A 25,499-nucleotide genomic window follows, 5' to 3' on the forward strand; every position below is an offset into this window, starting at 1 on the left:
AGGAATGGGTGAGTTAGGCAGAAAGTTTTTTTTTATTTCCGGTGGATATTTTTTCCTGGTTTCCTGCACTGAAAAACTGAAACTTCTCTTGCATTTTAAAGACCCCAGAATGACCAAGTAGCAACAGGGAACACCCCAGAACAGTGATGGTGAACCTTTTAGAGACTGAGTACCCAAACTTCAACCCAAAACCAACTTATGTATTGCCGGGTGCCGGGGGGGCATGGCCGCCAGGTGGGTGTCATGGCAGATGGGTGGGCGTGGCCAGGGTGGGCATGGCCAGCTCGATGTTGCTCCTGGGGAGGGACACCTGTGGGGGTTGGGCAGGGTTGGGGGAGATCCCGGGGTCTCTGGCGGGTGGGGCAGTGGGCAGGAGGCTGGTTCTGTGGGGTGAGGCAAGGCAGGGTGGGGGTGGCATGTTGCAGGGCAAGGCAAGGCAGGGGCCGGGGTGGCTGCTGCCTGACCCCATTGGCCCCTGCACACAAAGGCCAGCAAACACATGGGTGCTGGGATTCATCTGGCCACATGGGACCTCGGCAAGTTAGCGGGCAGCTGGTTGAAGAGGATGGTTGCCATCTCTGGGGCATGGCACGCGTGCCCACAGAGAGGGCTCCGAGTGCCGCCTCTGGCCCGCGTGCCATAGGTTCATCACCATTGCCCCAGAATTGGTTTCCTGGCTATTAAATGTTGAAACCAAGAGTGCTGCAGTTTGCGACACAGTTGTATTGAGTAGCAGTGGACAAAACTCTTGTCATTTTTTTTAACTTTAAAGATACTTTAAAGAGAACTTTATGAGAGCCAAGTGAGGAGTTGACATATAGATCAAGCAGGCAAAAGAGAGATGGTCTTGGATAAGTGCTAAATAAGGATCCCAAGGAAATTGCCAAATTCAGTTTCTGATACAGAGCTAAAGTATACAAGAATTTTGGACACCCTCTCCTTCTAATTTTAAACTGAGTAATTTCCAAACGGATGCACAAAATATTGTGCGTGCATCTGGAGACAAAAAAAAAGCAAACATGCTTGGATGAATGAGGTATATTTCATGAGTTTGCATAGCATTGCAGACAAAGTTCAATTAAAAAATTGAAAGGTGTGCTCAACTAGCGTTTCAGCAATTCTAGCAAGAGATTGCAGGGAGAAAAATTGACAAGCAGTTCCAGTCTTTGCTTGGGGATCAAATATAGTGTGCAACCAGCCATAGGCTTTGAGGAAAAAGGGGTAAATGCAAAGCTGTTAGGTAAATAGGGAGAATCAAAATCAGCTTTTGGGGGTAATGATGGAGGAAATGCACATCTGTGCTGATGTGATTCAGAAAAGTCTGCTGATTTAAGAAACACTCAGTGGAATTTCTGCAAATATCTGACATTATGAAAAATTCCACTAGAAATAAAGGGAGAAATACTAGCTATGTTTTGTTATTTACATACCAGTTAAAATCTCACGTAGACGTATGGTAAATTGTCATTTTATTTATATGTAATGATACTTCTGAGAAAAAAAAAACTGACATAGTAGAAATAATTAAAAGGAAAAAAAAAACCCTCCAGCATTTAAAATCTGCTAACATTTTTAAACTATTTAATTGAAAAGATATGTCTTAATTTTTTTTTAACAAAGTAAGAGAATAGGGGACTAATTCAAATGGAGGAACATTTCACCATTTCTGAGCAATGCTGGAGATGTTTCTCATGTGCCTGAAAAGCCGGTCTGTATGACAGATGTGGCTCTCAAAAGGACTTTTTTTTCCCTGTCAATTTGAATGCCTGAATAGTTTCGTAGTGAAGGAGATGTTCTTCTACAAATGCAAGAAGTTTAAAGCTGAAAAATTAAGCCCATCACCGTCAGTTCATCCCAGAAAGTGACTGGCTTTTGTTGATTAATTCTTTGACCCTTATGTATACCGGTCCAGTCATTAATTATTGAATCTGCCAAGATTCTGCTTTAATGAAGAAATCTGGTTAATAAGTATAAAATAAATAAAATTATTCAGGCCCGTAGAGCATATTGCAGGATTCTGAATATAATCCAACCAAGGCATAGATGATGATGATGTTGATGATGATGATAACGATAATAGGTTAATCTTCAATTCGATTCATAGTCTGGGACTGGTAAAAACTTAACGCTCCTAACCAAGGACCCAAGAACTGTTAAGGTAGTGTATGAGTATATAAGAAGCTCCGAGTAAGGTGGTTTTTTGTTTTTTGCACACTCAGAATATTCATGTCTAATAAGTTCAAAATTTCCACGTATCCAGGCAGCCCTTTGGGCATTGCTCCCAGGGCTCCTATCAGTATTGGTAGAACCATTGATTTCTTTTCTGTGACTAAGAAATAATGACACTGATGCAGGAAAATATGTTCCCTTCCATTACCACTGTCTTCATCATCTGAAGATCCAGAGACAATGCAGGATTCAGAAATATCCTTAAGCCCATCCACTTGTGACTTTGTCATGGGCTCGTCGTTTGTGTTTTTGCCCACTGAACACGTGGCTTACAGCTGAGTGAAAGTTGTCATACTCAAACCTAACACAAATCATCAGCTCTATAATATGATTTGCTCAGTGCTTGACAGCCCCCTGCCTTCTTCTCCCCCCCCCCACAGTTAACGTAGCCATTTTAAGCAGGAAGTTAAAGTACATTTATAGATCTGTGGGGTCCTTGGTGATTTCTGAGCTTGGTTGTGTTCTTGCCAGACATTTCATTACCAAAGTAGGTAACATTAACAGGACTAGAACTGATGATGAGGTTACCTAATTTGATAATGAAAAATCTGAAGAAAACAACCAAGCTCAGAGAGCACCAAGGACCCCACATTTCAACCCTGAGTTATATTGTCGTCTATTGGTACATTTATAGAGTTCCTGATGGGCAGCCAGACATACTTGGCTGCCATGACCCATTTAGATTGGCAGGTACTAGAGCCTATGTTTGTTTTAAATACTATACCTGGGAGTGACACAGTATCTACGGTAACAGGGGAACTAGGAGTTTGTCAGCTTTGCAGGTGATTTTCTTGGGAAAAAATATGGGACAAACCAGAAAAAGGGGCAAATCTGAAAGAGGTTCATAGGGTTAAAAAAATATTATGTATGTTTATAACTTTGTTTTACAAAGAAAAATTCAAGAGTAAAATCAAGAAGAATTAGTGTCCATTTACAGTTATGACCGTGTTGAAAAGGTAACATTGGAACCATTCCTTGCATTTTTGACCTTTGCCTGAATGTAAAGCAAAAGAAAACTGACGTAAGATAATAAGCACAGTTGTGATATCACAGTTATTGCTTTGTTTAGTGAAAAAGTTGCCAGTTCCACTTATGGTTGCTAATGTGGGAATACTTGTATATATTGTACTGTATATATTTCTTCTGCAAATTGGAGGGGTGTTGTGATTTTGAGCAGAGGGACTGTATTTGTTCTCTGGGATAAAAAAGTTGGCCCCCAAATATATTTTCCATTTTCTCAAGGGGTTACCGTGCAGGCGGACAAGGATATGAAGATGACCTTCTCTGTCCTAAAGTAGTCTGAATTAAACTGAGCCATTAACCTAAATCTGTGTCATATCTGAGTGAGTAAGAAGAATACACCTGCTCTAATTTAAGGAGGACTATCCTATTTGACAGCTCAGTGGAGCAGTATATGGTAAGGATGTTGATGAAGGATGCTGAGGTTAATATTAAGGAACAGAGGAAGAAGAAAATCAATATTCTAATCTTTTAATAGTAAACACGAGTACCTGGAAGCTGATTAATTCAGAAGCAAAAGAGGACCAACAAAAAAAAGATAGAGTAGTTTTAGTACTTGGGAATGTTCTAAATAGTCAGCAATATTTTCTTTTTCTTCCTAGCAAGTGGAGTATAAGCACATATATCTTAAAAGAACATCTAAAAATCAAATGCCTTTAAAGATAAGACTTACAGAGAGCAGTACTGTCAGCTGAGCCTGAGATATCAAATCAATCTAAATTTACATTGAATGGATTTATATATTATTCCATTTCCTTACATTTTTCTGATTTTAAAAAAATGGCAAATTCTTGTTATGTGCAATTTCCACAAATACGTGCATTTTTCTATGCAATTTTTCATAATGAAAAAACTTCTAATAGAAACCTCTAACAAATTCAGCTGTGTGTAATAATATAGGTGGCTTTCAACTCAGAACCACAACTGAGACCAGATTTTCCAAACAAGGTGGTTGTTAAGTGAGCCACATCCAATCATATAACCTCCTTTTTTTGCCATGGTTGTTAAGTGATTCGCTGCATTGTTAAGTGAATCATATGGTTGTTAAGTGGATGTGGCTTCTTTTCCCATTGACTTTATTGTCAAAAGCTGGCTGGGAAGGTTGCAAATGGCAATCACACGACCTTGAGATGGTACAATCATCATAAATACACGCTGGTTGCCAAGCACTCAACATTTGATCGTGTGATCATGGGGATACTGCCACGGTCATAAGTGTGAGGATCAGTTGTAGCTCTTTTTTTTTCAGTTCCACTGTAACTTTGAACAGTTGCTAAATGAATGGTTGTTAAGATGAGGACTACCTGTACACATTTTTTGTATGTACTTGTAGCCCCCCTTTTTAATGTACATTTTTAAACCATGTCTTTTAAATTAATTTTGGAGGCTAGGGTAATCTGTTCAGTCCTGTCTGCAACAACTGATCCCAATTTCCTAAATCAGACTATTCTATCTCAATATGTGGTAGATTTCTTTTTCTTTGCTTTGCCACTGTAGCAAAATTCTTCATTTTCCTATGCAAGATTCCAGAGTCCTGAGATTTCCCAGTTCCATAGACATTTTTTACTTCTCCGTGCAGTACAAAAAATGTGAAAGATGGGGAGAAGGGAAATCGATCTGTTTAAATTCCCCATCTGTGAACCATTTTACTGGCTCCTATCAATTGGAATCTAGTCTACTTGCTTTATGTGCCCTTCCTTTCCTCTGACTCCATGCATGCTAGCTGTTTAAATATCTACTACTGGAGGAGAGCCCGCTCAGCCCCAGGTTTTATGTATTTGCTGGCCCATGAAAAATGAATGTGTGCTCTCTGTCTCTCAGTTTCTTCAAAAATAATACCTGGGTCACTGGAGGCATGCCATCTGGGGAGCATCAATTTGGCCAGCTGCAGAATGCAAGGCACTGAAGCAAATGTTTGTCCTTCTCTTTCTCACTTCCCACTCTAAAAAATTCCTTAAATAAAATGTCTATGATTATATTAAGTTGGTTGTCCAAAATAAAGTTTCCATTTTGATCGAAATCCAAACTTACTTTGTTGGCTTAATTTTGATCCCAAATACCTTTCTGTTGAAACATATAATGTCTTGTTTAAGCCAGCTCTTGCTACTTAAACATAAAAGAGAAGCCTAGATTTAGAGATGGGCAAGGTCTACATATATACCTGATTTTGGTTATATTCTAGAAGCTGGCCCAGCCCATGTAAGGGCGTTTCTTGCCCTTTGCTCAGCATGGTCCAGAATAAGCAGGAGAAGAACAATTCTGTCCTTTGACCAGCATGACAGCGTCCTGTAGACTGGTTCTCCTACTTCTGACACAAAATGACTTAGATGTGGACTTAGTGGTCCAAATATGTTTTAGGAGTAGATTTTTGATCCAGCAAATTTCTGGTATGTTTTTAAATTAAAGATTTGTAGAAAAGTACCAGATCATTGCAGGACACAAATAGGAGTTATATCTTCCAAGAAAGGTTGAGGTTGAACTGTATATAAATAAGGAGCAAACCTCACCCTCACTAGTATTGATAATATTGCCCAGTCAGGTAATGGGATGTCTGCAAGCAAACCACCAAGGACAAAATGCACCAAGGACTCCTAAGAATACACATTCCTGAAAGTTCTAGGAAATAAATAGCTTCTCTTGTTTTTACTTTTAAGTATGACAATTAAAAAAAAAAACCCACAATATTCTATGTTTTGTAACTCTTCACCATTTTGCTCAACAGCTTTAATTGCTACACTACTTCCGTGGAGATACAACCTGTGTTTACAGGTTCATTCTGGATGAAGTTACACAATAACTTGAAAGAGCTTTTGTTCAATCATTGGTCTCTCTTCTGAAAAGAAGTGTTTTTTTTTTTTAAAAAAAAGCATTCAAAAGTTATTGTTAAGTGTTAACTGAGGTATGAGAATAGGGAAGGGAGAGGGGGCCTTTGATCTCCACTGTTGTCACAGTGCACTTCAAGAACCAAACATGTTTCAGTGAGTTTAAGCTGCCTTGTCCTGTTGCTAAAGTCTTCAGCAAAAGAAGAAAATATAATAAGACAGGTACTAGCTCTGTCTTGAAGATGATAACTTTGTGAATGGGTAATGTAAGAAGAATTCAATGTTTGTAAAAGCAAAATCTTCAGTAGTTGTTTCTTGCAGATAAGCTCTTCAATGGAAATTGAAATGAAATAGGTAATAAATGTGATACATATGACTCATTCCCAAAGTATGAAGTAGCTACATGTAATGGATGAAACCACTTAAATGAATATCATGCCTGAAGACTTGCAAGAAATCACTTGCAAAGCTGACAAACTCATAGTTTCCCCAGCCCCGATCCTATATTTGATAGCAAATCTTGTTTGAGACTAGTAGTCATGCCTGCCCTCAGGAGATGATATAAGAAGGAATTAGCTGTTATTTGGAACTGTCTCCTAAAACCATCATTTTAATCTGTTTATCTCTCCAACAGAAATCCTTTTGGATACAACAGGAGAGACCTCTGAGATTGGATGGACCGCCCATCCTCCTGACGGGGTAAGTGCTTCCCTTCATTCTCTTTTGCTAGAAATTGGCCACCCTCTCAAAACCTGGTAATGTGCTCTGCACACAACAAATACACACAGAGAAACCAAGGTGTAATGGCTGGGATTTCAGATGGTATCCCCCTTCAGAGTCAATGGAGAAAACTAGAAAGGGTTGATTGCTTTTCTTTCTGACTATTATTAATTTCAGCCAAGTCTTTGGATCTTCTGTCTTGGACAGGATTCTTCTCATAATATATCCACAAAAGGCAATAGATTAGTTTTGTGGGTTTTTTTTTTTTTTTTTTTTTTTTTGGTTATTTCTTTAAGAGCTACCTTTTGTCTTCTTCAAAGGAGCATTGTAAAAAGTATTGTCAGAGAGCCACAATGTTGAGTGCTGAATAATTGTATTTTTCCCCTAGTTTGGGCTGATATAGTGTTTCCTTGACTCCATGCACACTCAGTCTTCCCTTGACTCCAAGGTGTTCCTTAACTCCATGCTAATTATACTTGCAAAAGAGAATGGACACCCATATTTAGAGTCTGGTCTTCAGACTCATTTGGTAGCCCCAGATTGAAAGAGAAAGAAACTATATGACAACATAGCATTTCTCCAGCAGGATGGCTGTAGAGTCCAAATGGATGGGTTCTATGACGGCCTTCCTGCCTGGCAGACTGGGTAAAAACTTCGGCCACACCCCTTCCTTTGGGCGTGACCCCAGTTTTGACTCAGTCTCGAAGCCTGGTAGAAGTGCGAGAAGCAGCTCTTAGGAAAGAAGAGTTTTCACAAAGAAAAGAATATCCTCTTCCAGTTTTTTTTTTTTTTTTCCTCCCCTTTTTGCAGCAGGCAGGGATCCCGGGCAGAGGAATAGAACACCGACGCCTCCCAGCCAGGATCGTCGGAGTGGTGAGAGGATCGCCAGGGCGGTTAGCCAGGGGGGCTCGGGCCGGTCAGTGGATCTTCCGCGGATCCCGCCAAACAGCTGTTTGGCGCGGGGACATTTCCCGGACCACCCGCCGGGCAGCTGAGTGGCACGGAGGCCACTCGGTCCGGCGGAGGAGCTGAGGCGCCGTTCAGCGCCAAACAGCTGAGCGGCGCGGGAAAACAGAGCGCTGATCAGCTGAGCGGCGCGAGAAGCGCAGCGCGCCCAAACCGACCGGCAGAGCCTCAGCGCCGTTTTTTCTCCCCCAGCGGAGAGGCACAGCCCCCTTAAGGACAAAAGAGCCATTCAAGCCGGTTAATTACCCTATTGCTGGCTATTAAAGACCCGCCATTGTTGGAGCCTCGTGGCTCATCCGGCTACTATTGGGAGGCGGGGCTTCCTCCCATTCGCCATTTTAAACAAGCAGTTTAGCCGCCGCTTTTTTCCTTTACATTAAGACACTTGGGCAAGAGGAAGGAAGAGGAATAAAAGATTAGAACCTCTATCAGTTCTGAGCGTGGTCTGCTACCACAGCCACAGACCGGGGGAGAGAGAGATATAAACTGTACTTTTGTCTGGACTAGGTGAGGAGGTGAGGAGGAATATTTTTTCTTTTCCTAACTGTTCCTATAGTGACCTTTAGTCACTGCCTTGCAGGATCTTCTGTCCAAAGATTCCTGTCTGTCCGGCCATTGTTTGTATAGGCAGAAGAGGGCACAGCCCCAAGCATCTGCATCTGATCTGCGTATCTCATTCCCCCTTTCCAGGCATTGCCTACTCGGGGTGTCTGGCACAATGGCAGACAATGTCTCGTATTCAGTCACACAGGTCCCTCAATTGTCCCCCCCACAGCAACAACAAAAACGCAGATCTTCTGAATCAGAGGTGGGGGGGAAGAAGAAAGCTAAAACAAAGCACCTTTCTCAGAAGGGACAGTCCAAAACGGCTGAGCGAGAGGCTTTGAGGAGACATTTGGCTTTAGAAAGGCAAATTAGCAGAGCACAGAGAACCAATGTCAATGGGACAAATTTGGTTTCCCCTGTCCCAGGGGTGGCACCCAGCACAGAACCTACTGCCGAGGAAGTGCTCAAGACTTGGTCTCCTCCTGGGGAAACTGAACAGTTAGATTCCTCCAATCCCTCCTCACCAGCTTCTTCACCCGACCACACTCCAGCGCCTCACCCCAACGACAAGGCGCAGGAGAACATATGGTCGGCACAATTTCATGCATTCATGCAGGATGCATTCTCCCAGTTCATGGCTTCTAAGGGGCAAGTGGCCTTTCACACACCCCGTAAGGGACGGGCTAGGCCGCCCCCTACCAGCATCTCTGAAACTTCCTCTCAATTGGGAGAGGGTGACTCAGTAGACCTGGACATGTCAGACATGCCCCTCTCGGAGGACGAGGAGACCGCACCTGAGCAGGCGACAAGCTCTGGCCTCTTTAACCCAGCGCTCCTAAAATCACTCCTGATAAAGGCAGTTTCCACAGTCAACCTAACATCAGTACAGGATGAGAAGCCCTCAACAAGCAAGGAGGCCAATCCTCTATTTGCCAAAAAGGTTCCACAGGATAAGTACATCCCATGTGCGGAGGTCTTTATGACCACGCTGGAGGAACAATGGTCCTCACTTGCGAGCCCACCGGCACCTAACAGCGCGGAAAGAAAGCTTTTCAACCTATCTCCCTCCTTCTCTAACATGTTAGAGGTTCCCACTGTAGATAACCCCTTGACCTCATTATTTTCTACCTCCGCGATTCCAGGAGACATGGCGGAGGTCTTGAGACCTGAGGAGAAGAAATTTGAACACTCCCTCCGGCGTTCCCATATGGCCGCAGCCTGGGCGGCCAGAGCAGCCACTTCATCATCATTCTTCGCGAGGGCCAGTATCATGTGGCTGAGGGAACTGCAAGGCACGGTGCCTCCAGACCAGGTCAGAGTACACCAAACATTGGCCAAGCTCCTCGCGGCCTCTCAATTCGTGTCTGACGCTTCACTGTACGCAACAAAGTATGCGGCAAGGTCCATTGCGGCCACAGTGGCCTCGCGAAGGCTACTGTGGCTCAAAAATTGGAAGACAGACCTGAGGTCCAAATGGCGTCTTTCGACGTCCAAATACAGTGGAGAAGCCCTGTTTGGTTCCATTCTGGACCCACACGTCAGCGAAGGCAGAGACAAGAAAAAAATCCTAGTGCATCCATCAAAGAAGTTAGACAGGAGAGGCAGTCAGGACTTCCGGAGACAGGGCTCCCGCCCAGGAAGCCCCTGGGAATGGAGACAGCCCTTTCGATCAGGGCAATCCTGGGACTGGCCCAGAGGCTCACGATCCTTCTATCCGAGACAGGATCGAACCCAGGATCGCCAAAGCCCGGGAGCCAGAGGCCAGTTCCAGTCCAGACGCCCATATAGGGGAGCGGGAGGCAGATCCTTTAAGCGTACCAAGTGACGCCAAACAGGACACTCCCATCGGGGGTCGGTTAGGAAACTTCATCGAGGTCTGGGAGCAGACCACCACCGACGCCTGGGTCTTGGAAACGATCAGGCATGGCCTGACCTTAGACTTTTGTTCTCCCCCACCAAGCCGGTTCATCAGATGCCCCATCTCCAGAAAGGTACACAAGACGAGGCTGATAACTTCGGCCATAGCTCACCTCCTGTCAATTCAAGCCATAGAGAGGGTACCAAAGGAAGAGGAGGGAAGAGGATTTTATTCCATCCTCTTCGTTATTCCAAAGACATCAGGAGGGTGGAGAGCAATATTGGACCTGAAGGGCCTGAATCATTTCATAAAGTACAGGAAGTTCAAGATGCACTCATTGAAGTCCATCCTAGCCAGCGTCAGGGAAGACGATCTATTATCCTCAATAGATCTCACAGAGGCGTACCTACACATTCCCATCCATCCCAGCTACCGGAAATTCCTCAGATTTACCTACGCGGGCCGGCATTACCAATACAGGGCCTTACCCTTCGGACTATCTTCAGCACCAAGGGTATTTACCAAAATCCTAGCTGTAATAGCAGCCCATCTCAGGCTGATGCCGGTTCGCGTACAGTTTTATCTGGACGACATCTTGATTCAGTCCAGATCTCAGGAACAAGCAAGGGCAGATCTCAAGACCACGATCCGAACCCTACAGGGGCACGGATTCTCGGTCAATCTAAACAAGAGCCACCTCATTCCCTCAAGGAGACTGCAACACCTGGGCGCGGTGATAGACACGTCACAGTGCAGGGTATTCCTTTCCCAGGAGCGACTGATCAGCATATCCAAGCTAATCCACCAAATTCAAAAGATCAGGAGAGTGCCCTTGCTACAACTCTCGAAGCTCCTGGGGAAGATGATATCTTGCATGGGCATCATCCCATGGGCAAGGCTCCACTCGAGGGAGTTGCAGTGGTTCCTCCTACCCTACCAGAGGAGGAACCTCAGCACCTCCAGCAGGAGAGTGCCGGTACCAGCACAGGTGATGAAATCACTAAAATGGTGGCTATCCCCCATGACACTCAAGGGGAGCATATTCAGGGAACCGAACAGGGTCACGCTCACGACAGATGCGAGCCTGTTCGGATGGGGAGCCCATCTGGGGACCCAGATAGCACAGGGCCAGTGGGGTCAGAAGGACCTGTCACACAGCATCAACTGGCTAGAGCTCCGGGCCATACACCTGGCCCTCCGTCATTTCTCACACCTAGTAACGAGGAGGCACGTCCTCGTGCTTACAGACAATGTAGCAGCCAAGGCGCATGTAAACAAGGAGGGAGGAACGAAATCAGTGGAACTAATGAAGGAAGCATTGGCTCTGTCTCGGTGGGCAGAAGCCAATGTGAGTTCCATCAGAGCGGAACACATCTCAGGGGAGACAAACACCCAGGCAGACTCCCTGAGCAGAGCCAAGGTGGACCAGTCGGAATGGCGTCTGGACCCGGCTCTCTTCGAGGAGATCTCCCGGAGGTTCGGACAACCGCACCTAGATCTATTTGCCAACCACAAGAACACACAGCTCCCCAGGTTCTTCTCCAGATTCCCGTCCCCGGGATCGGAGGGAACGGATGCTCTCAGGTGCCGGTGGCCGGCGCAACTCCTGTACGCCTTCCCACCACTGCCATTAATACCGGCAACCATACGCAAGATGATCCTGGAGGGCGCAGAAATGGTCTGCATTGCCCCTCACTGGCCACGGCGCCCGTGGTTTGCCGACCTCGTGGACCTTTCGATATCACCTCCGTGGAGGATCCCCCCGGACAAGGTAAAACTCAGTCAGGGCAAGCTTGTACACCCAGATCCCCAGTGGCTACAACTAGCCGCTTGGCATTTGAGCGGCAAAGCTTAACTAAACAATCTTATTCTGCAGGGGTGATATCGATCATACAGGCATCACGAAGAGCGTCCACTAATAGGATTTATGACGCTACGTGGAAGGGATTTTGTAGGTGGTGCGCTTCGCTTCACCTAGACCCGACCGCAGTATCTATTCCCAATATCCTAGATTACCTACTGGAGGTTCTTAATAAGGGCCTGTCAGTCAATACTATCCGCAGACAGATATCGGCCCTCTCAACTGTACTCTCCTGCGACAACTTAACTTCCCTAGCACAGCATCCAGCTATTAATGCCTTTTTAAAAGGGGCATCTAACACAAAGCCCCCAGTCATACACAGGTACCCGTCCTGGAACCTGCCTAAGGTCCTTCTAGCCTTGACATCAGCACCCTTCGAACCTCTTGAAACATGCTCACTCCATCACCTATCACTGAAGGTAGCTTTCCTTGTGGCAATTACTTCAGCAAGAAGAATCTCAGAACTAGCAGCACTGTCAGTAAGGAAGGATCTGTGTACCTTTTTCAAAGACAGGGTCGTTCTTAGACCAGACCCGACCTTCATTCCGAAGGTAAATAGCATCTTTCACAGATCTCAGGAACTTTCGCTTCCTGATTTCTGTCCAAGACCCAAACATAGACTAGAACACAGATGGCACAAGCTGGACGTGCGGAGAGCGCTGTGTTTCTACGTGAAACGCACCTCGGCTTTCCGAAAGACTGAAGCATTATTTGTGTCCTTTCAACCAGCAACTATGGGAAAGAAGGTATCTCCTTCCACCATAGGCAGGTGGATCAGAGCCTGCATAGCGCAGGCCTACGTCTCACAGGATTTGCCAGCACCCACTCAGGTGACTGCTCACTCAACTCGGAGCGCAGCTACATCTGCGGCGTGGCTAACGCAAGCTCCGGTGGAAGAGATTTGCAGGGCCGCAACCTGGTCCTCACCTTCGGTTTTTATTCGACATTACCGTTTAGACTCCCTAGCAGCAGCAGACGCGGCTTTTGGCAGAAGAGTTCTTCAACAAGTCGTATCTGCTCAGAGTTCGGTAGCCTAGACATTCCCTCCCAGGGGGACATGAGGGCTTTGGTATGTCCCATCCATTTGGACTCTACAGCCATCCTGCTGGAGAAGGGGCGTTGTCTTACCTGAACGCCTTTTCTCAGCAGGATGATGTAGAGTCCAAGCCCACCCAGAGGATAGGTCTAGGCAGGGTTATAATAAAGATATAATAAAGAGCTGCAAGGTTAATTCCAACAAAGTTTCTCGCCTAAGTCAAAACTGGGGTCACGCCCAAAGGAAGGGGTGTGGCCGAAGTTTTTACCCAGTCTGCCAGGCAGGAAGGCCGTCATAGAACCCATCCATTTGGACTCTACATCATCCTGCTGAGAAAAGGCGTTCAGGTAAGACAACGCCCCTTTTAACTTGGTAGTTTTTCTTGTTGGGGTGATAACACAAAAGTGCCTGTTATGTAGTATTATTTCTCTCTCTTTCTCTATGCTATTTTTTTTCCTGCTGATTTTGTTGAGAAGAGAAAAGATAGGAAAGACTTAACGAATAGTGAAAGAAGAGCAAAATCAGGATTGTTGTCTGAGAAAAAGTGAATCCAAATGTCTCATTAAAGCAATTTTTATTAGGCAACAAATGCAAGCTTCAGAATTTCATTAAAAATTCAGAAATGAATGGGCAATAGAAGATAAAAGTATAAAAGATATTTAAACTAGGCCCACACTCTGCATTTTTTCCTGGATTATTAATTTTTTTTTTTTTTTTTTTTTTTTTTATTGAAAATTTTTACATTTTACAAAAACAAATCCCCTTCCCATACCCCCCCCTACCTCACCCCCCCCCTTCCCAAGCTCCCAAACCCTCCCCTGGACTTCCCAGAGCTGAGTACAGGCTTAATTAAAAAAAAAAAAAAAACTTAAAACACTTTTAAAACCTAAACAAATTTAAATACAATCATCATTCTATATAAGCTCCCTCCAAAAACACAAATTTAAACATTACTTTCTTTGAATATCTATATCTATAATATAAAATCTAATTTCTCCCTCTTTCTTTATCCTAAAACGAAAAAATAAACATACAAATCTTTGTTATACCATTAAAGCTAAATACTCTTAAAGAACTTAAAGTAAGTACATATTTCCTTCAATCTTCATAATCTTCTCTCCTATCCAAAAAGAAAAAAAAAAAAAAACAAAAACTTAAAAAACCTATAAGTCCTAAACAAATCTAAGCACATTTAATTAAACAAATTATTTTGTCTTAAAAATATTAATAATAATATTTAAAAACTAAAAACACTTTTAAATCCTAAACAAATCTAAATACAATCATCACTCTATATAAACTCCCTCCAAAACCACAAATTTTTAAAATTTAAAACATTAGAATCCACTCACTAAAATAAGCAAATTATAATCCCTTCAAAACACAAATTTAAACAATATTATCATTAAAGGTTCAAAACTTAAAACAACAAAGTTAATAAACACATTAAACATTTCAATCTTCACCAATAACTAATTCCATCCGTAAAAAACTACATCCTTATCAATCTCAATTATATTAGTATTATTAATTATTCACATTCCAGTTTTTTCCATTCTCCATTCTTCCATTCTTCCATTTCCCTTCTCCATTCTTGTATCAAACTCGTAAGAAATGCTGCAAGTTCTGCCTTAGGAGACTGCTCCAAAATTCCTGAATCTCCCATCGACTCCGAAGCCAATAAGGGTTCCTTAAATTCCTCCTTGTATTGATCTTTACAATTGTAAGTTGTACAAGTTATCCTCTGCCCGTTCCTCTCTTGTTGATGCCCCTCAGACTGAGATTTCCCAGTTTCCATTTCAGGCAACAATTCCACCCTTAAAGATTGCTCCAAAGACTTTGTAGGTCTAACATCTCCCAGAGATTCAGAAACCACTAAATATGAAACTTCCTTAACCTTCTTCTGTTGCTGCTTTTCTTTGGGATTATATACTGCACAAGTTGTCTTCTGCTCCTCAACCTGGACTTGTTGAGGCCTCTCACACAAAGATTCTCCAGTTTTCATAAATATAGGCTCTTCAAACTGTGATTCTACATTCTTTTCTTCCAAAGCTTTAAACTTAATTGATGGCGATGCACATACCCCCAGGACCGAAGTATAAAAATCTTTTGCTTGAAAAACAGTATTAAGTCTATAACATGTCCCCAGGTAATTCACCACCATTCCAATCGGAACATCCCATCTGAATGAAATTTTTCTCTTTTTAAGTTCATTTGCTAAAAAAGCAAACTCCTTTCTTCTTCTTAAAATTTTAGATGGGATCTCTTTAAAAATTATAACATCTTGTGAAGCAATTTGAAATCTCTTCTTATAATAGGCTTGCACAATTTCATTGCGTAAAGATCTTTTACCAAAGTAAATTACCACATCTCTTGGCAGATTCTTCTGTGCTGCCACCACAGAGTTAACCCTAAATAATTTTTCAATTTCATTAAGTATTCCCTCTTTTTCTTTATTCAAAATCAATGCAAAGTCCTTTGCAACCATCTCCTTCAGATCTCCTTGCAAAGACTCTCCCAGGCCTCTAATTCTTAAGGCATATTCCATTTGTCCATATTGAAGCATAAGAATCTCATTTTCCATTTCTTTTTCCATACTTTCAATTTTCCCCTCCATTATGTCCACTTTTTCAGCTACCTCTTCCACATGGGAGTTCACCTTTTCAAGAACAGAAGCAACACCTTCTAAAGCCAAAACAAAATCTTGTCTCAAGATCTTATTGTTTTCCTCTAAAATCTTTTTCATTTCTGCCCTAATTTGAATTATAACATCTCCCATCATGTCTTGCAAGTCCTTCATAGTTATTAGCTGACCCCCAGAAGAGGGTGAAACTGTTGATTTAGAAGCTGTAGAAATCCCTGGACGCTTTGGAGCCATCTTAAAGAAAAACCTTTAGTCCTTCTTAAAAATTATAAAAATTCCTTCAAAAATCATAACTCCCTCCAAAGAAGGTCATTATAATAAAAAGAAAAAAGGGAAAAAAAGGAAGAGAAAAAGAATTAAAAAAAAATTTTACTCCTTCTTAAAAATTACAAAAAATTAAACAGAAAAAAAGTCCTTCAAAAAAGGGTCATTACAATAAAAAAAAAAGGGAGTTCAAAGGAAAAAAAAAGGGAGAAGAAAAAAAAAAAAATAATTAAATAAAAAAAGTCCGTTCCAAAAAAAATACTTAGAGATACCAAAAACAACCATTCCAATCATAAGGAAATAAAAAGAGAAAGGGAAAGGAAAGAAAGAAAAACACCAAAAAGCCTGCCGGTCAGCATTCTAACTTCCAGAAAAAAAAAACACCGAGGAGTTTGCCGATCGCCATTTTACTTTCCCTTTCAACAAAGAAAAAAAATAAAAAGAGAGAATAAAAATAGAAACAAATCTTAAAACTTAAAATCCAAATAAGTCAAAGAAAGCAAAAACTAAATCCTCTACTCAGCTCTGTCCATTTAAAAAAAAAAACTCACCAGTTCTCTTTAAGCACGGAGGTGTTTGCAGCGGCTCGTTTTGTCCCTAAGGACAAAAACAGCTGGGAAGCGGAGACAAGTCTGAACTCCGTGGGAGCACTCCTTTCACCCCCCCAAAAAAAAAACTTGGGGGGTGCGAAAGAGGCTCTACCACTATTCAGACACTCTCTACCCCCCCCCCTTTGCCCGGGAGGGGGATTTTGAACCGCTGAACAGCTGGTGTCTGCTGTTCATAGCGGTTCTTACACTTACCCAGGAGGACGGCTACAAAGTAGCCGCCATCACGCACGCAAAATCCACCGGAAGTCCTGGATTATTAATTTTGTTGATTGACAAAGAGATCTTGGAAACTCAAAGGCTTATTCAAAAAAGTGTCCATTTTCCCCTTGATTCTAGGGTACAAAAACAAGCTGCAGGAACTCTTATTTTCCATCTTATAGCCAAAATGATAGATGGGATGCTAGTATATACTAATTGCTCTCTGTTAACCTAGCTAAATAAATAAAAAAAAAAGCCATGGGGTGATTTTTATTTTTTAAAAATTATTTAAACATGTTTTTAAGAAATAATGGATCCCTTTGACCATTTTATAGGTTGAATGATAGATAGAAGAAATTAGGAGGTACTAGCATCTTTTAAAAATGTTCAGCAAATTTTGCACTCTTTGTTTGTGAGTATGAATTCTACCTCCCTTAAGAAGGAGAAACTCAGAAAGAAGCAACTGTGTTATTGTTCTCTTTGCTAGATTTGTGTTGCTACAAAAAGATGTTGCCATTTAACCCTTAAGTAACATATTGCCATTGGACTTATTTCTCATCCAATGTTATTTTCCTCCTCCTCCTCCTCCTCCTCCTCCTCCTCCTCCTCCTCCTCCTCCTCCTCCTTCTTCTTCTGCTACTTCTTCTGCTACTTCTACTTCTCCTCCTCCTCCTCCTCCTCCTCCTCTTTCCCTCTTCCCCCTTCAGAAAGTCATAAAAATGACTGTGAGCAGAAGAGGGATGTACAACTGAATTCAAGAAAAGTTCCTGAGCTTATCTACAAGACATAGATTAAGGAAGGCACTCAGTGTTGAGAGTCAGGAAACCAAGTAATATTAATCCCTGAGGAAATTCTAAACAGGATGGAACTAAAATTTAGGCCAAAACTGTGTAATATATTCTGTGGCAGGATCCAGGTGGCTGTTCTCAGGTGTAAAATAATACTGTTCCTGATCCCATAAGATTTACATTTCCAGCTTGTTTGTCTTCTTTTTCCTTCACTCCCCTCCTCTCCCTTCCCAAATCCATACAGTGGGATGAGGTGAGTGTCTTGGATGATAGGAAGCATCTGATTCGAACCTTTGAGGTATGCAATGTTGCTGAGCCGGGACAGAATAATTGGCTGCGCACTCATTTCATAGAGCGTCGTGGAGCCCACAGAGTTCACATACGCCTCCGCTTTTCTGTTCGTGACTGTGCCAGCATGAGGACCGTGGCTTCTTCTTGCAAAGAGACTTTTACCCTTTACTATCATGAATCCGAGACTGACCTAGCCACTGCTGAGCATCCGGAGTGGCACGAGGGCCCCTGGACCAAAGTGGATACAATCGCCGCTGACGAGAGCTTCTCTCAGGTGGATAGCTCTGGAAAGGTGGTGAAGATGAACATCAAGGTGCGAAGCTTTGGGCCATTGACGAAGAGGGGTTTCTACTTGGCCTTTCAAGACTCTGGGGCCTGCATGTCTCTGGTGGCTGTCCAGGTTTTCTTCTACAAATGCCCTGCAGTGGTGAAGGGTTTTGCCTCTTTCCCGGAGACGTTTGCAGGAGGTGAGAGGACTTCTTTGGTGGAGGCACCAGGAACTTGTGTGGCCGATGCAGAAGAAGCCAGCAGTACTGGCTCCTCTGGAGTGAAGTTGCATTGCAACGGGGAAGGCGAGTGGATGGTGGCGATTGGAAGATGTGCCTGTCGTGCCGGCTATGAGCCTATGGACAGTGAGAGAATCTGCAAAGGTAAGAAACAGATGCTCCAGGAAGCGTCCCTGGCACTTTTCAAGTCAACCTCTTTGGAATAGAAGCCCACAATGTCTTTGATAGTCAATGAGTCCTGTGAAAAACAAAAGTTTAAACTCCTGTGGATATCACATACATATACAATATGCTTTTGTCTGAGTTGCTTCTGTAATCTTTCCTCATCTTTACATTGAGTCCATTTGGGGGTGACTCAAATCACATTTGGTATAATCCCGTGAAGAATCAAGAGATTATGAATTTGATTCAGCCTTGTTGGCTGGGATCTAAAAGTTGCCAGCCAGGTTTTACCTTTAGTAGCCTGCTTCTCCCTATTCTTTATGCAAATGGAGAAAACCACTTCTTCCTCTGTCCAACAACCTAGGTGCGCCACAGAAATAGAGGATTGGTAGTAAATAAACAATATCTAGCCCTAATCTAAGTTTTGTGGGTGCCCTCTGGGTGTCCCAAGCCACCAGAACTTTTCAGATTTGATTCTAGTTTGCAAAGTTATCAATCTGAGTGGCAGTCCTGATTTTAACATAATGTTTCCCCTTTTCTCTCCCTAATAAAAACGGGACAGGCATTTGGATTGTTTTCCAAATGAACAGCAACGAAGCCTTTGCTTAGCCGTTTTTTTCCCATGCAGATCTGGAGGTAAACCACAGCTGTTAAAATCATACTTGTAGTACAGTAATGGGGCCCAAAATTGCCTTTCTTCCTTACAGTAGAAACAACTATCTGCTCTCCTAATAGCTTTAATTTTCAGCTTTCCGTTGTGAACCTAGAAGGATATCCAAGCTGTTATTCTTATTCCATGTATTCCATAATAGTTACAAAGTAATCCTAATTTCCCAAACAATATCCCATATTGTGAAATTTGGTGCATGCTTTTCCTTCTGGAAACCATAGTAGTTCTTTAAACTGGACTTCTTGTCTACATTTGGGTTCCAAATTGCCAAACTCCCAATTTAATAGTGGGAACTGATATTCCAGATTCCCCCAAGTAATTTGCCCAGAGTTTGCACTGCAACAGCTAGCAGTATTAGATGAAGTGCAGTTTAATGAAAATAAGGTGACCAACTTTTTTACAATGAAAAGGACACAAATAAATTGAAGAAAAAAATATCATAAATAAAAGAAACAGTTTATTCATTGCAACAATAATACAGACAACTTGCATGTGCAAAGTTTGCCAGCTGGGTGTTTTGTTGCACTCAGCAGCAATTCCTATTGGCTTTTGAAAGCCAATAGTGGGAGTATCACAGCTCATGCAAAAGTTGAAAACAAAACCCATCAAAAAAGATGCCAGAATGCCGTTCTGAGCGTTCTATGAGGGGGAAAAAAAGCCCTGCAGATTAGTCTTCAAATATCGAAAAGGAGGACATGAAGGAGGACACTTTTTGAGGGAGGACAGAACTTACAAAAGGAGGACTGTCCTCCCTGAAGGAGGACGGTTGGTCACCTTAATGAAAAGGCTAGGAACCTAGCATGGTCAATGGAGCTTCATTGCCAGTTACAGCTATTTTTGTTCCTTTGAACGGAGCTGCAGTAGTATCTGAAATTCCTTCTTAAATGGAGTTTAATCTCAGCATCAGCTTTTCCTTTAATGTTGGCTGCAATTAATCTTAAGCATGACTGATATTTGTGCAAAATCTAAATTTTTAGTTAAAACCAGTGAGGAAAGTCCTTTCTCCAGAAGAGGCAAACTAAAAGAAGCCTACAATTGTCCATTCTATTCCCAGCCAAGAATGTGATACATACGCAATCTATTACTGCATGTGACGAAAAGTAATATAGCTGTTTGATGAAGCAGCAGGGACCCTTTTCATAGCCTGCTTTAGAAATGAATATTCACTGTGGGGGCTACAAAATTACTGGGGAGGGGGCTGTATAGTAATTCTTTAGTGCATGCATTATCTGAATTGAGGAGAAGGCCAAGTTAGTATTTTAGAAACATTCTTATATAGCATACTTAAATCTGTTTTTAAAATTCAGTGAAGAGAAATTCAGAAAAATATAGATATTAGCTGCTAGCATATTCTGAATTTTAATTATATCAAGAATGCCCCAGCTTATGGTTAGTTTGCCTTTTCTTGTTTGAGGTGTGAATCGCTTGCATTTTCCCCCCCAATCTTTGTGGAAACATTAAGGATATTCTTTAAAAAAGTGGGCTCTCCTTGTCAAGCATCTGAGTTAAATGGGTTCTAGATAAAATATAAAAACCATTATGATTATTTGAAAATACATTCCTTCTTGGGAGCTGACATGAAGACATTTAATATAAATATATATGTAGCTTTCCATATTACACAGACCTATTTCACAACTCAGTGCAGTTGAGAGTGTACTGTAACTGTTATAACACCTTTTCCTACACAGTTAGTCCTTTACTTACAACAGTTCATTTAGTGACTGTTTGAAGTTACAACGGCACTGAAAAAAGTGACTTATGACAATTTTCACACTTACGGCCGTTGCAGCATTCCCAGGGTCATGTGATCAAAATTCAAACATTTGGCAACTGACCGGGATACTGCAACAGTCATAAATGTGAGTCAGTTGCCAAATGTTTGAATAACCATGTTACTGATTTAACAATCGCAGTGATTCACTTAACAACTGTGGCAAGAAAGGTCGTAAAATGGGGCAAAGCTTACTTAACAAATGTCTCACTTAACGGCGAACGTTTGGGCTCAATGGTGGTTGTAAATCGAGAGGTATTTATACAATTTAGACAGTTCCTTATATTTGATCTTCAAAAGATCAACTCTTTCAGCTATGTCTTTTTCCAGGAAATGTTATGACCACTCTGAGGGGTCAAAATCAAATTTTGCAGCCCCTTAGAAGGCTAATACTTTTGCATAGAAATAGAATTATTCAATGACACTGAGTAGATTGCTTTAATGATTCTTATTATAATTAGACAGTGTTGAAAAATGTGTTGTTTAACTTTATGGCCATTGCAGACCCCAACAGTTCAAATCCAAGAAGGCCTTCATGAAAGACATGGCAATAGCATTTTTTTTTTAGTAATATCAATCTGTCGCCATAAGTGAAGTCATTAATGAGAAAGAATTGGCTTTTTAATTGTTTTTCTGAATCTCCTTAGAGCAGAGGTCTTCAAACTTAGCAACTTTAAGATTTGTGAACTTCAACTCCCAGAATTGCTCAGCCAGCCAGGGCTGGCTGAGGAATTCTAGGAGTTGAAGTCCACAAGTCTTAAAGTTGCCAAATTTGAAGACTTCTGCCTTAGAGGCACACATGTTTTAGTCTCCCATTTTCTTTTTCAATTTTCATGTGCCTCCAGTGGTTTTCATCATATTGAAAAATCAGATTGGCAGCGCAGTGTGTGATTCTTGGTTAACTGGGCTGCTTCTGCACCAAATCCAGGAAATAGAAAGGAGCAGCAGCCATTATGCAGGATTTGTACAATTTTCAGGAAAAACTTCCTTCCCCTCTTACTATTTTTGGACCTGAAAATTGAGAATGAGAACAGTGATTTCCAGATTAGTCACAGGGATTATCTTTCATATTGAAGAATTGCACAAAGCAGCTGCATAAGTTTAATATATTTCAATGAACCTTGGCAATGTGATGCAATTAGTACAGGGAAGTAAAATCAATGGCCACCGAAAGAAGGCAAAGGTAGCACTGCCAGAACCATCACACTTTTCACAGCAGACCTGTGACAGAACTACTTTTTCCAGCCATAACAATCATTTGAAGTTTTGCAGCCCACATCTGGGAGCCCCTGTGAAAGAGAGGACGGTTATTTTGCTCACTTAACCGTACTTAACAGGCTTCCTGTACCATTTTAACATCCTCTAGTGAAACAGTCTCAGAAGGGAGGTGGGTTTTGTTGGTAATGGAAATGTTCCAAGAAAATTGATGATTCAGCTTAGCATAATTACAATAAACGTATCATTTAATGGTCTTACTTTGTAGTGGATGACTGTTGAAAAGCAGATGCCTTGCTTTCTTGATTGACTGTATTAATATTGCAAATATTTGACCAATGTTTGCTTAGTGGGTAGAAGCAAAACCATTTCTGTTTTTTATAACTTTGCTTGCCTCCTTTCAAGAAATCTTGTGTGTTGAAAACCCAAGATCTCCCCCCCCCCTAAATATACAAACTCTTATTACTTGAGTTTTATTTGCATGATAATATAAATACAACAATCACATATGGTAGCAGTTCTGGGCACAATTCCCTAAAAGAAAGTTCTGTTCAGTGTATTGGGATCTGTTTTCCTTTATCTATGGACAAAATGAGAATGTGCTCATACAGCCAAATGTTACCGCATTTTTCTAGTAGTGGCACTTAAGCTCAGTGCCAAAATGTATTGAAAATTATTGGTAGCTGCTCCAGACATTTTTCTACCCTAACTATTAATTACTGTTTGCTTCATTCTTTTTTAAACTGGGAGTGTCCTGTCCCTGCTCATCTCTTCTTGACCACTGTGATCATTAGTGGATGCTCAAGTCCAAGTGCCAAGTCTTGTGATGTAAAAAATGTGGTTGAATAAGAGTGCGTGCATGGTGAATGCTCTGAATAAGCAGTAATCTTCCACTGTGAAAATGACATATTTACTATTGCAGGTAAATGTTCCAGACAGATCACGGGCTAAAACATCTTACTATCAGATTTAAAACAACTACCAACTGAATGCAAGATGTGTATATGTGTATGTGTAGATAATGGTCTTCAGTATGATGCAAACTAATTAAGATCTTAATGGCATTACTTAAGAGTAGAATCCTTGCTCCTGAATGGGACATATGTTAGGCAATAGGGGGATAAGCAGCATATATGAGAGTTTATAACAGAGCTTTGGAGCTTCACTGGTAAAATTATTCTGTGGATTAGTGTCCCAAACGCAATTCTACATGCAGGAATTTGCAGAAATTATGAGAGAGGGTTTGCACATTCCTTGTGGTTCTTCCTATTCTCTGGAACTCCTTCCCAGCAAAGTTCAATGTCTTTTGGATAAGACCCAAAACATGTTTGTTTCAGCAAGCCCTTAATCTCCCCATGGGACTTGAGTATGAGCTAGCTTTCATTGTTTAAATTATGAGGTTTTGTTCTCATTTTTATTTGTTTTAAAAGGCTTAATCTCAGTCCTGTGTAAAAAAAAAAGGCATAACGTGAAAAATGAAACTCTGATCTAAGATGTCCAAGGTGTACTTTTCAAAGTGTTTAATTATTTGGAGACATTCTAATTGTAAGGTGAACAACAGTATCTTTAACTAAAATACATATCTAAAATACTGAACATATGAAGACTTGTCTTCCTCCTGGTAAAAATGGACAGAGCAAGAGAGAAGTCCATTTGACTTCCAGCCAGCATATTTTTTAATTATGCCAGTCACATTATGTCAAAACTTTAATGTTTAAACATCAGGCAAGAGTTGAAAGGCACTTTTGACTTCTCTTGGTTTACATTTTGAATCTAAGGTGCATTAATAGAGGGGAGCTTGGGCAATCCAATCTTACCTGCAACTTGCAGTACAGATGTTTAGCATTGAGATTGGGAAGCCAGTTGGCAGCTTCTTCTAAACCAGTGTTTCTCAACCTTGACAATTTTAAGGCATGTGGACTTCAACTCCCAGAATTCCACAGCCAGCAATGCTGGCTGTGGAATTCTGGGAGTTGAAGTCCACATGCCTTAAAATTGTCAAGGTTGAGAAACACTGTTCTAAACTCCCTTTATTCCTTTCCCCCCTTTTTCTTTTCCATTTCAAACCACAGTGTGTTCCTAGCCCTTCCAACTCCTTTGGGATACTGTTTGACCTTGCTAAGTCCACCATCAGATACTTCTTGCTTTGCCTCCTCTTCCCCCTCCTCTCCCTCCCTCTCCCTCTCCCTTCTTCCCTTCCCACTCTTCTTAAAATCTGGGTTGAATTTGTAGACTTTCCCCCCTCACTATGGTGTATTATTTTCAAGCGGTGTTTCCTATTCATGTGTTATGTGGCAATCTTTGCTTGAAAGTGAATCCACATTCCCCTCCTTTCAAATGAATAAAAGAATAGTCTGTCTTCTTGGCAGCTGCTCCCCCCAAAAAAGCTGCTCTTTTTTTCCCCTTTTATTAACAAAAAATATTCAGTCTGGAGTTGGCAGATTTTCAAGGATGAAGATGGGGACTCTTGAGCAGCGTCATTTTCTGAGCCCCCCCCCCTCCTTTCTTCATGGAAATCAGAACCTCACAGTTTCGCAGTGTAGGACTTGCTGAAAGAAGCTAAATTCTCTTGCTTTCCCTCATCATCCTCTGCAGTCTCCTTCTTCTCCCCACATCCCTCCAAAAACCCACCCTACTTTTATCTAACTGATTTTGTGGTTGAAGATTAACTAGTTAGCACCTGCATAATTAGACAGTTGGATTCAGGCCACGGTTGTATTCCGAACATGATTTAACTCGAGATTGGAAAGAAAATACATGTTCAAAGAGGCAGACTCAGAAGGGATGCAGTCTGAAACGGCTGCCAACTCGCATGTGGGCACAGTCAGACATTGCTGCCAATACCAACAACCTTGTCTTACATGCTAACTTGTTCCCTACCATTACACTTCCTATGATTAACATTGTTCTCTAGCATTACACTGCGCCTTTCTTTCTCTGGGTAACAACACTGGTTATGATTGGCCCTGAGGCAGAAAACCGAAGACATAACAATGTTGGTCTTGGGAAAGTTTAGGGAGATGTTCTCATAAGCTGGGGTCTTTCTGTTAATTCAACTCCAGCCCCAGGCTTTCTTTCCTCATCTGTGACACACCACTAGAGCAGACAAAGAGACAACACAGAAAAACCTGGAGCGTAAGCAATTTGTGTCTCATTTTGTTAAGGGGCCTTAATTCTTGGATATAATGCAGTACTTTGTATTTTTACTTGTGTGCTCAAAGGTGCTTACTCCCAGATGATTTACATATCAAGTTGGATGATAATCCCATGTATCATCATCATGACAATCCCATTGTATCGTCATCATGAGAGAGAGGG

The 25,499-nt window shown here is 41.8% G+C and overlaps 1 protein-coding gene across 4 annotated transcripts in view; it reads left to right on the forward strand.

Annotated features, from left to right (window-relative positions):
- LOC120313830 (ephrin type-B receptor 5) overlaps positions 1 to 25,499 on the forward strand; it is a 190,606-nt gene that overhangs the window by 55,137 nt on the left and 109,970 nt on the right. For all 4 annotated transcript variants that reach the window (XM_039356177.1, XM_039356174.1, XM_039356175.1 and 1 more), the window contains exons 3-4: positions 6,706 to 6,770; positions 17,808 to 18,504. In XM_039356177.1, the coding sequence (XP_039212111.1) occupies positions 6,706 to 6,770; positions 17,808 to 18,504 (762 nt within the window). The remainder of the gene's footprint in view (positions 1 to 6,705; positions 6,771 to 17,807; positions 18,505 to 25,499) is intronic.

Source organism: Crotalus tigris, unplaced genomic scaffold, assembly GCF_016545835.1.
Source record: "Crotalus tigris isolate CLP2741 ecotype Arizona unplaced genomic scaffold, ASM1654583v1 scf7180000018790.500841, whole genome shotgun sequence".
Lineage (NCBI taxonomy): Eukaryota > Metazoa > Chordata > Lepidosauria > Squamata > Viperidae > Crotalus > Crotalus tigris.